At 29.6% G+C, this 13516-nt stretch overlaps 2 protein-coding genes across 2 annotated transcripts in view; one reads left to right on the top strand and one right to left on the bottom strand.

Moving 5' to 3' along the window:
• LOC145295853 (set1/Ash2 histone methyltransferase complex subunit ASH2-like) overlaps nt 1-13516 on the bottom strand; it is a 417474-nt gene that overhangs the window by 122909 nt on the left and 281049 nt on the right. The gene's annotated exons all lie outside the window — the stretch shown is intronic.
• LOC145295852 (uncharacterized) overlaps nt 4305-13516 on the top strand; it is a 70443-nt gene continuing 61231 nt past the window's right edge. The window contains exon 1 of the mRNA XM_080141579.1: nt 4305-5515. Coding sequence (XP_079997705.1) covers nt 4677-5515 — 839 coding nt within the window. The 5' untranslated portion in view covers nt 4305-4676. The remainder of the gene's footprint in view (nt 5516-13516) is intronic.

Here is a 13516-nt window from a genome sequence, read left to right as displayed (position 1 = left end):
TTAAACCCCCCCCCCCACACCCGGGCAACGCCGGGTACCCCTCGCTAGTATATTTATAAAGGAAAATAGTTTATATCATTGATATTATATAATTTATATTATATGTTTACATAGGAAAATAATCTCACTCTTTTATTGGTGGTGGTGATGGTGATGGTGATGGTGAGAGGGGAAAAGAAAATCTGAATAAGTATTTTATTATTTGTAAAAAAATCTATTAATTAAAAAAAGTTGATTGTAAATGAATGAGTAAATATGTTGTCAAGTGAAATGCAAACCAACATTTTTTGCATTTCTTCACATTATTATTTGAAACAATGGCTACCAATGATTAAAAGACAGAAATAAACTCAAATGTTTAAAATGAAATATAGCAAACAATGTGGGTGAGTATGAAACATAACGTTGTGTAAACACCTCAATCCTGTTATTGAATAAAATAACAAGAACATAAGTCAGTCGTGTGATTAAATACCTTGATCTGACAATGTAAGGATTGACCAAACTTTTATCTACGTTTTACTTATCTTCATATTGTATGAAATATCCTCAAACTTATGCCATGGAAACATTGATAACTCAAAAACTATGCATGTGGTCACCATTATCCAAGAGCGTCAGATGCATATATCAAATTTAAAAAAAAACCAAAAGTCAAAATTTCATCAAAGTTTCAACCATGATCGAACTGCTCAAGGTTAAGGTGCAGGACTTCATTGACTACAATATGGGTTAAGTAGCAAGTTTCTACGATGAACAGACCAGAAGTTATTGATAGAAATGTGAACTTTTCTGTGACCTTGATCATGATCTAGATATTGCCAAATTAAATCACTTCTAGACTAGAGCATGATTGATATTTTGTCTATATTTGGTGACGATTAGTCAAGCGATCTCATCACTAGACTATATCCAAACAAACAAAGAAAACAACAGCAGAGGTTATAACAATAATACTAAGCAGAAAAATGAAGAATGAAAAGCCAAAATAGTATTAAAAAGAAATTAGAATAAGGATAATATTAAAATAAAAATCATAAGATGAAGAATGAAAGATGGGTATATTAAGAAAAAATTAGAATCAAGATAAGAAAAACAGTAGTTTTAAATGAAGAATAAAAACAAAGAAATATTTAAACAAGACAACAAAAATACACAAAAATAAGGCAAAGCAAATAATAATGGAATAAGAAGTAACCAACTTTTTTGTTAAATGTTATAAGACTACAAATGTGTTTTTATCCTCATTCTAATTGAGTGATATTGTGCAACAAAATATAAGCACATGGGGGGGGGGGCTTAATTATTTAGTTTAGTGGGAATTTATTTCTGAACTGATATTGATGTGAATTTTAATTGCTTCTCAGTGTGTAATTAATTCCTTTAAATTTAAACAAATGAGTAATATGTACGTTAATGAAAGTATGTGTGTGCTATGTAAATGAAATTAAATATTTAAATAACTATGTACAAAGTGATTTGGGACGCCATTTGCATTTTCAAACATCCAAAAATGAAGAGATTCATTCATATCTGTTGATTATTCAATGAAAATAAATAGTGAATATCCAGTAAATTATCCAGTCAAGAAAAAGAATTTAATCGATGAAATCAATTTTGATAGCAACATTTTGCTTTTAAAGAACACTGTCAGAAAAATAGTATAGTTAACTGGTTATTCTTTTTTTTTTTTTTTTTTTTTTTTTTACTCATGTTCGCCTCAAACAAGGCATATCGCCACTTGGACATAAGAGGCTACTAATTGGGACCATAAAAAAAAAAGATTAATCAAATGTTGATTTACATTACATTTGAACTTCTGCATATCAGTACAGTCAGGGAAGTAGGTAGCAGGAAGGGAATTCCAAAGTCTAGTTGTTCAAGGGAAGAATCTATTATAGTAAGCTTTCTGGCATTTAGGGACCTCAACAGTAAAGGGGTGTGATTTTCTTATTAAGTGGATTTGTTGGGGATACATACGTCCAGAAGGCAAAAGAACGAAATATGGATTTTGTAGGACGTAAACTATTGCTGCCCAACTTTAAGAATCCAACTAACTTAATTTTATATATTAGATAAAAAGTTAAAAGCCAAAGGTGTCAAATCAACAAATAGGTTGTTAGCTGATTATGCAGGCATGGAGAATCTGGCTACATAGTGTCAGTCTTGTGTGCGAATGAAGGGAAGAAGGAAGAGAATTTTAGTAAAATTCATAAATGTTGTTTTATTTTACTCGACTGCATTTTTAATTTCAATATTTGATTAAATATAAAACATCAATAAAAATAATTCAACGAATAGTTACCAAGGTCATGTTAATGCAAGAAACACAAAAGTGAAGTGGTCTCATAATTTTATTAATATAGATACAAATTACTTATAACATCACAGAATATATGACACTAGCAGGCCGCCTGGCATTGCCTGGTCGTAAAATACACATAAATATTATATTTTAATTTATACAGAAAATGAGACATGTGCATGCGAGTATTATGTTTTTTTCTAAACAGTTTACTTCTTGTAAACAAAAAAAAAAAAATAAAAAAATACTTGCGCTGAGATTGAAACCAGAACCTAAAGACAGTGAGTCAAGTACAATAACCATTAGACCAGCTTGACACAATCTTTAAAAAGTGTTTTCAAACCTACTTATTATTAACATCAGGAATCTGTCATGTGAACCATTCACACATGCGCATTCATGAAAAAGGGTGACAAACAGATAAAAATCCGATGATGCCCCACCCCCATGTACCAATTTTTCTATTCTTACCCCCTAGCAGCCCTTTTTTCCGGATGAAAACCGATTAAAGAGCTTTCCACATGTCTAATTATCCTATATACCAGATTTCAAGTATGTAGATAAAAAAAATACATTAAGCATATAGATTGAGAAGTGTTCTCACACACAAACACATTCTCACTTGTACAGATATATGGGGTACGAGGCATAGGCAGACCTAAGCTCAGGTTTCGTGACACGAAGGACAGCACATGAGATATATAGATAAAATCATTTCAATGTTATTAATGTGAATTGCGTTTTATTTTATTTTTTCAGAAAAATCTAATTAAAATAAAGTAAAAATATTTTTATTTTCTTTTTCAGAATCTTCAAGTGAAACGAACAGAATCAAGTTATGTTTGGATCTCATCATTAAAAGAAATACAATTGTTATGACGGATAATAAGGCACTCATCTGAAGGATGTGCGTTGACTGTGCAGAAAACGATGTGCATTCAATGCAGAAAAATAGGAAGGGGAAAACAATTCAATAAAAATAAAAGGTAACAGAATACCCCCCCCCCAAAAAAACAAGTCCTCAGCACAAAAGAATTATGATATTAACACCTGTCCAACCAATCAAGCAGTCAGAGAAAAAGACCACCTGACTCAAAAAGTACCAAGATGTGGTTCTCAAGAAGAGTGGGGTTGTGAAGGAAACGACAAACAAACAAAAAAAAAAGATAGAGGATGGAATTATAGTAGATGATATCTATTTATGTGACAGTTAGCTCTCCTCCATATTCACATTAGCATTTCTTACAGCACGAAGAAACATAATAGCAGTTTTATTTATAAATCTAGAGTTTGGTGGCAGATTATTTTGATTATAGAAAAGCAGTGAGCAGAAAAAAATATATATATATTGTTAAACAACTAAAACAACAAAGTTCAATAATGCAATTCATGTTTCTAAATGCTGCAATAACACAAACTAAATGTGGAATTAAAAATGGCAAAATCTAAAAAATAGGTTTTGAAATTTAATATAACCTTAAAAGTGCAATATGAAATTAATTTTTTAAATTGCTAACATATTTTTGTGGACAGTTAATGTGTCTGTATAGAGTTTAGCGAGAGGTAGAGTAGATATTCTATATTAGTAAATAAAAAAAAAAATATATATATATATATATATATATATATATATATATATATATCTTCAAAGTCAAGAACTGAAAGAAAATAAACCAAACTTGAAACAAGACAAAACTGATTTATTTATAAAATTAAATACATTTACTTATGAAAGGTATATATATATATATAACTAATAGGACTAAAACTTTCTGAGTTTAAGCATATTTGATTAAATAACAAAAAAAAAAAACGTTAAACGATTTATCTATATAGGTATGAATGTCTATTTATACAGTTTTTGGAACAAACATTGCAAAGAACATAGAATTCAAGTGAGTCAACTGTTATCGACAGCCACCTGTTCCTATCATCTGGGAATAACCTATTAGCAACAGGAATGAGAAGATGGCACCCCAAGAAACCATAATCTGCTAGATTTTTTTTAAAATCCAGCAACTGAAGAAAACAAAAAGAGAAAAAATAACACCCGAAGCACATTCTTGCATTCTGACAATTGTCAGAGAAAGTACACTACTGCAAAGAGCAGTGCATATTTGTGATAAGATCTGCTCCCACCCGCAGCAATGTACGTGGGTATAACTGAAATGCGGTACCCAACAACTAGAATAACACAATATCCGTATATATCTGGCACGTTTTCAAACTTGCGAGTCGGGTTAGATGCAACCCAATAGCAGACAGTCATCACACAGACAACCATAACAGCATCATTAACAGTCAGAGGAAGACAAGTAAATAAACAAAAACAAAAAAAAAGGTTAATTCTTTAAAAGAAAACGACTGCAAAATGTATGGACGTAAAAGATATCCATCCATAGTTTGGTTGCTGGTGCAAGCGTCTATTGTGTTTTACTACACAAGCCGAGCATTTTGTAAACCTTACAGGCATAAGATTTACCTGGAAGAGGACACAAATAACGTAGAGAACAATAAAACCGTTATTCAACCAACAAACAACCACATAGAACATTCGGCTCACATAGACAAGGATATTTTAAACCCTTCTTTTAATTCACAGGCACCGGTATCACACAACAAGGATAAATTAAAAACAAACACAAGGGCCCCCCTTTTGCATGAATCTGTGATATTTAAAGCCGTTGTTTCAAACATCAATGTTCTCACTCTTCAAGAGAAAAATAGTACTAACAATGGCCTACAACCAAAGCATTTTCCCGAGGCCGGAAAACAGGAGCACAAGGATATTAATGATAGCCATAGCACTGACCATAGAGAGTCCAAGGCATATTTAAAATGGGATGGACATGTTGTGGCCGCTCCTCTCAAGTACAACCCACAAGTGAGCAATTTTCAAACGCCGAGAAAAGTAAGTGATACAATTTCTACATCCAAAATGGTACTCAGCCTCTTGACCGCAGCAGTAGCATTGGGCAGTATCTGTCTGACGGTAGCCATTTTCCAGTGCTGCTGTCGGAGGAAGCCTTCTTCTGATGATGAAGACGAGGATCAAATAATTGATGATCAGCATAGCAAGGAGAAAGCTACAGTAAAATCAGTGGACACACACGAGCAAGCGGTGGAACCAGAATCTAGTGAGAAAGACGTGTGTGTCCCGCAGACAGATACACCAGTGGAAACCCCAACCGATCAAACAACAATTAATGGGTAAGTAACTGCCACCACCACTACCACCACCATTATAATAACCACCATTTTGGTTTCTATAATAAACAAGTTCCACTCTTTTAGATTTTTCTTTTAAAAAGCAAACAAAACAAAAAAAGAATTTTGTCAGAAATAATTAAAATTAAGAAAATTTTTTTACTAATTTAAAAACAAAACTTATAAAAAGGTGTTTACAATCTATTATACTTAAAGCAAAGTTAATGAAAATTTTTTCCGATATCTACTACATACATAAAATACATGTTAAATATTATTTAGTTCTGGGATTGAGTTAAGTTTGAAAAATAAAAATAAATTTTAATTCTTCTAATTAGCTGAAAATTCTAATTAATTTAAGAAGTTACCTATCTCTCATATAGCCATTTGTATATTTCTTTCTTTCTTTCTCTCTCTCTCTCTCTCTATATATATATATATATATATGTATATATATGTGCGTGTTTGTGTTAATTGAATCATGCTCTAATAGGTTTCAATTTCTCTGTAGCATTTTGAGAAAGTGTTATTTTCTTTTCAGCTAATTTAGATAGTTTGTTTGTCAATACCATGAAAACATATGTAAATTAGGTAGCAAAAAAAAAATAGGCCACTTTAATTCTATATCATCCATATGGCTAATATAGAAACAAAAATATGTCATATTTTTAACTATGCAAGAAGAATTTCTGAACAGATATATTTATGATTCATGAATTTGGAAATTAAATCAAAGTAAAACAATGTTCCAATCGTTGTGATATTTATAAATTATAAACAGTTTTTAAAAACCGATTTCTTTTTAAGTTAGTAACATTTGTTTTCTTAATTTACTATGTATGTATGTGTGTGTATGAGTGTATATATGTATGTATATATAAACGTGTGTGTGTGTGTGTGTGTGTGTGTGTGCGCACATTGTTCATTAATTATTTTGGTTAATTGCATAGCAACTATCATATTATTCAATCCCTTTTTGGATTTTGATCTTTTTATTTTCAGTAAATGCAGGAGGTATATCAAGAAAATACTTCTGTTACAAAATTAACTGGTAATGTGAAATCTTGTGGTTTTCTGCACATGCGATCTCAAAAATGGTATGACTTAATAGCAAACGGTTTTCTCTCAGTTTCCAGTTTTAAAGCTTTCACTTTAATTAAATATTTTTCACCGAAATAATTTGCCTACAGAGGAGTTAATGGCAAATCTGATTTTGTGTGTTTGTAAATGACAAGTTTGTTTCATAAACGTATCTTATATATATATATATATATATATATATATATATATATATATATATATATATATATATAGATATATATATATATATATATATATATATATAAAATAAAAATTATAATTAAATTTACCAAAATGATTCAAGATGATATATATATATATATATATATATATATATATATATATGTATGTATATATAAAATAGAAAAATCTTATTATTGAAAATTAAATCAAATAAAGGAAACATAAAAAACCTGTAAAGAAAGTATACATAATTTTTATTTATCAGATAAGAAGAACAAATAAACTTGAAAGACCTTATTCCGTGGAGTTTCAAAAAATGCAATTCTTCTCCTCACGTTTGCAAAATATACAATAAATTTTGCAGGTTAATGGATTAAAAGAAACTACAAATATGAATGTAATCATATTTGCATTATATATATATATATATATATATATATATATATATATATAGTATGTTTATTATACAAACATTTACTCTTCTTCTGAGTGTCGCTTCTTTTTTCAGTCTGATGAGGTGGGTCACTTTAAATTGAGACTCCACTGAAACATGTATGCACATATGTAGCCAATAATATTTGTATAATAAACATTCTATATACCTGCTCTGTCCTCCATTGAGTACTCTTTAATAAACGGTTTCAATTGATCTACATCTAGGAAACCAAAGTATACAACCATTATATATATATCTCATAGAGAGATCAAGTGTTGGTTCCAAAACCTTTGGTTTGTGAGAACTTCTACCGAAGTAAACCAAAACAAATGGATAGCAATCATTGAAATAAACATTTGAAAAAAACATTGTTTAAATATAAACTAAAAAGTAAAATATGATAATTATTTTTATTGCATTTTATTTATTTATTTTTTAATCCTTTCAGATGAGGCTTCATAATTTGTGCATTCATTATTTTTTGTTGGCTCATTTTCATAGTTGTTGTTGTTTGGGGCCTGTGACACAGTGGATAGAGGCATTGAGTCTCTACGGTTGCAGGTGAGCATTGTCTAAAGATAGCAGTTTCAATCCTACCAAAGCAGGTCAGAGGATTAGTTGACTAAAACATGGTTAAATAACAACTATAGAAAACGGTAATTACTGGGGATAAATTACAAGACTTAGCATTGCCATCATGGTTAATCACCTGAAGAAGGCCAAAGGATGAGTTAGCCGAAATGTAGTGAAACAACAACTATGAAGATGAGGATAACAGTCCACAAAAAAGAATGAATAAATAAAATATGATAATATTAGAAAAAAAAATAATAATATATTAAGTAAATATTCCTTTGTTTAATAATAATTATTATAATAATTTATACTAGCAGATCCTGTGGAAATTCCACAGAATGAGAAACATATTTAATCAACAAATATGTTTTGATAAAGCTGATATTTTTCTGGATAGCGCAAAAAAAAATTGTTTTTTTTTTTTGTACAGAAAAAACAATAACACAGCAAATATGAATTTATTAAGATTTCTATGAAAATAGTGTTCATTGTATTTTAAATATAGAACTTAACTGAGATAAATTAATAAGTACTAATAAATACTCAGAAAGTAATATTGTGTTACATAGTTCAATACAATAAAATCACATTGTAAGAGACAATCTTGAATTTACTCCTTCAGTCTAAGACCTGTTGAAAAACACTGTTCTTTTTGCCTTGTTTCTTTCGAATGTTCCTTTTTTTTACATAACATTTCACTGATTTCTTTCTTTGGTGTAGAACTGATGCATGTCTAAATTACTGGGAGTTCCTTTCTCACACTATTACAACAATGATCATATATTATTATAATGATATTTGAAAACGAGGCTACATCAAGGGGAGTTCACTCTTATATTTGTATCCAGGTTGTGAGATTGGCCTTTTTAAAGTCAAATTTTGCGAATTTGGCTTTTTTTAAGCAGTTTTGCCTTCCAAAAAGTGTATTTGGCCTTTTTGAAAGCAGAACCTATAAACTAACTGAGGAAAGAACAAGCAGAATACTGCCAATATGACATCGTTTACCTTATTTTATGACGGATCTTAATGTTGTGATATTACTGAAAAAAAAACAAAAAAACAAAAAACAAAAGAAGAACTACTAAATTAACCTTTACACAAATTGCAGTCGAATTAAAATCAACTAACGACTTGGGTAACATACGATTAATTAGCACAACAAGTGTCATTTAAAACAAACAATTATTGATAGTCTGTGAGTCAGATAATCTATATGATTAGAAACAATTTAAAAAAAAAAAAGGTTTGATCACGCAGAGAATAAACACGAGAAAAAGACAGTGAAAATAAAGATTTTTGGACTGAAAAACAAGATTCAAAATATTTAGCTTCAAATATATTGTGAACACAGAAATAAGTCATTTATTTTTTTGGTAAAATCAAGTGAATATTCAATAAAACTTTTTTGTTTTCTTTAGTGCAAAAAAACAAAGAAGATGATAGCGATCAGGATATATAATAAGGAGAGGCACTTATGTTTATATGTACTTTATTTAATGAAATGTGTTGAAATGAGATACATTGGATTTGAAAGGATATCATAATAACAAAGACAACATAGAAGTAAAGAAACTTATTTTTAGTTATGCAAAGAGAATATATTAAAAGATATGCCAGTTTATATATTTTTCAAATTAAATTAAAATAAATCGAGATAATGATAGTGACACAACAGGTCATGGCTACATATAGTGTATATAGCAATTATACTATCATATTTAAGCATTTCTAACGACCGGACAATGTCAGGTGGCCTGATATATATATATATATATATATATATATATATATATATATATATATATATTTATATATATATATATATATATATATATATATATATATATAAATCCAAGCTTGAAGTAGGGACTAATGAATACAAGGTTGTCAATAGTGCTCGATAACAAGAACAAATATTTTTATTATTTATTCGAAGGTAAACAGTTACATTCAGTCGCTACACACAGCCATCTGTTTCAGTCAATGAGACTTCGTCAGGTGACTCATTCCATGCGTCTTAATAGTTCCTCGGTCTTCATCATAAAGATAAGTAGATAATTCCGGTTGCTGGTAGTTGGAATATTCTTTAGAGATGTGTAAAAATTTATCGTTTCCATGTTTAAATAAACAAACCTACGTTGAAAAGTGCTCAACTGCGAGGGAGCTTTCATAAATCAGGTCGCCTGATGAAGTCTCATTGACTGAAACAGATGGCTGTTTGTAGCGCCCAAATGTAACTGTTTACCTTCGAATAAATAATGAATATATATATATATATAAAATGAATAAATGACAAGTCTATATTCCAAATTTCATGATATTGACCATCTTACAATTTATTCCTTTAATTCAGTTGATACTTACAATTCTTGGCAGTATCTGTTTCATAGAACAAAATTATTATATCAATCAGTGAATCTATTTTGCCCTTAACTCATCAGAAGAAATAGCAACAATCAATCCACCAAAGGAAATAAAATGCGTTTGGACATGATTAAAAAATCAGAAAATTGGAAGAGAAGTTGCAAATACTTTATAGTTTTTTTTTCATTACGCCCTTAAAATGGCACACAACATTATAAAATTTGGAATATAGACTTCTGTCATTTATTAATTATATGCTCTGTAATTACATTGAGCTTCTTAAATAAGGATTGGTATGTATAAAAAGGAAATATAAGTGAATAAAGAATATTTCTACAGAAATATATATATATATATATATATATATATATATATATATATATATATATATATATATATATAAATAAAATGAAATAAGAATTACAATTAAGTTTACCAAGATAATCCAAAATAGCAAACTTAAAATATATTATAAATATTAAATCTTTGGACAATCCACTTAATTTGTGCTTCCTTTTTGAAAATTTTTTAACTCTTCTTAAAGTGTTTTGAACATGTTTTATTAAGTCTTTGTTATATATATATATATATATATATATATATATATATATATATATATATATATATATATATGTGTGTATATATATATATGTATATATATATATATATATATGTGTGTGTGTGTGTGTGTATATATATATATATATATATATATATATATATATATATATATATATATATACTCGTAGGCCACCTGACATTGCCCGGTCATTAGATATGCTTAAATATGATAGTATAATTCATGAAGATTAAGTATTTATTATTACAGAGACAATTCTCTATCAATTATTATATTGTACCTGATATATAGTAGTGAAATCAAAACTAAAAAATATATATATATGACTTGGGTGCCATTGGCTAGAATCGAAACTGAAACATACAACTGTCCACATTCATACGTTAGTCTCTGAGCCACTCATATGATCCTTCTTTTATGGGTGCGAAACTTGACCCTTACATAACTTATCAGGATGTGCTGATGGTTTGCGTACACCCTTCGTCATCCGATAACTGGCTTGATTTACAAACTGCTATCGAAACAGCATAAGAAGAGCAGTGGTCAACTAAAGACGCCAATTGCAATGGCCAAAAATGATTTGGAAGCTATGATCATTTTGCATCTTCGGTGTGTGGTTTAGATATGCTGCGGAGTCGGCAGTGGACAACTCAGAACAGACTGCCTTGATTCGTGATGAATCAAATTCGCTTGGAGCTGGATTAACTCACTTGATCATTCAATATAAACCTTCTCTGTTTCTAACACACGTCTATGATAGGAGTTCCTTTCTTAGAATCTCACATCATCAATATCTGTAACAGAGAGATGAAACTTTCAGGTCATGAATGCATAAGTTCAGTCACTTATTTGCAATCTCCTCTGATCCATATAGGCAGAATCAAAAATAGAAAGCATTACTTTTGGAACACCCCTCATATATTCATATATTCAGGTTGGTGCAAAAGTCTGGACATAAGCATTTATCATCAATTGTCTATAATAAATCAATTATACACACACACATATATATATATATATATATATATATATATATATATAGTTACAGATTTGATTGTTTTAAAAAAATCATGATATTTAAGTCATATAAATTCGTAATCAATTAAAAATGCATGAAAATCACAATTAAATAAGTTTCACAAGTTTAGTATATTTTATACTTTTCTATAAAGTATTGTGATTGTGATTGTATCCTACATGAAGTATACATGTATTATACAAACAGAGAGAGAGAGAGAGATGCGATGTTTATGCCAGAGATTTTAGAGAAAATCAACACAGATACTAAAGAATAGGTGTGCTATATAATCAGGTATATTAATGGTTTATAAATGGCATTAAACATTTGAAATGGCTTGATCTTTCAAATAAGATACAAGGAAGATTTATATTGAATAATTAAGATTGGAAGTAGATTTTAAGTAAAGCATCAAAAACTTAGAGGATGCGGACCAATGCACCATATTAAGCTATGTGTGGACATATCAAGGAAATTAGAAAATAATTCTAAGCTAAATTTTAATTTTACATGAACTCTACTCAAAGAATCAAAATAGTAAATTATTTTTAACAGTTTTGCTGACCAGAATTAAAGTCTCCTTTTAGGTGAATGAGCCAGGAGTAAAAAGGTGAAAAATAGCTGATGAAGCTTAATAAGATAATTTCATAAATTACCTCCCTTGGACGAGATTATCTCCCGTGAATATAAACTCCCAGTCTATCTGTCTGTCTATATATATATATATATATATATATATATATATATATATATATATATATATATATATATATATATATTTGTACAAAATTATTTTAAGCATAATAAAACTTCATAAACTATATCGTGGTAAAGTATTTTTATTCCGTGTTAAACGTAATGCTTATAAGACAAGGCCAAAATGATTCCAATATCAAAAGCACTATTTTTAAGCTATTTTATTTTAATTATTTTTTGCTAAATATTCAGGCATATTATAAATATGCAACATGATTATGAAAAAAACAAAAAAAAGAAAAAAGAAAGAAACACACACACCCACACAAAATTAATTATATGCCACACATTTTTTAATTTCAATGCATTAGCATTGGTTTCTTTTCTGGCTCCTTCTGGTTTTAAAGCAGCTGGTGTTATTTCAGTGCAATAATTGGATTACTTACTGACATGGATGAACTGGAAACAATGATAATTCCATCCTAAGTATATATATATATATTTATTTTAGTTTTGGTTTAGAGTTGCTTCCATTTAATATCTCCACATGAATTTGAATGCCCATTATTCAACCTGATAACACTATGATCCACTGACTCTAATTTCTAAGCTGCAACTCACTGTATTTTGATATCTAATATCAAACCAACCAATCAACTATTCATTGATCACACATGAGGTTACATATCGCTGGGGGTCAACACTTGTCTAACAAACCGTACTTGGCCTTCGGGACAAGATCAAAATGTCACCCATCTTCGAGAGAAAGAAATACAAACTAACCCCCATTCCTTACCCACAAAATTTTCTTTTTTCCATTCACCCCCATCTAGAGGGCACCCCGACTTTGAGACTGACCCGCAGAAGCCAGGTTCCTTTTACAAACCTAGTGGAACGGGCAGTCTATCAACTAGACGGGGTTGGGAGGGTCCTACTAATCACCCCCGCCCTCGACACAAATGAATTATTGTACCATTTTTATTGTTATCTTTTTTTTGTTTTTACACGTCAATAAAAAATGTTTTAAAAATTGGGAGTTAAGTAGGATGTCCCCCAGTATGAAAGAGTGAA

This window comes from Euprymna scolopes, chromosome 16 (assembly GCF_053919585.1).
Source record: "Euprymna scolopes isolate OS-2025 chromosome 16, ASM5391958v1, whole genome shotgun sequence".
NCBI classification, from domain to species: Eukaryota; Metazoa; Mollusca; class Cephalopoda; order Sepiida; family Sepiolidae; genus Euprymna; species Euprymna scolopes.
The sequence above is the reverse complement of the archived record's forward strand: the minus strand, read 5'-3'. Positions and strand labels throughout refer to the sequence as shown.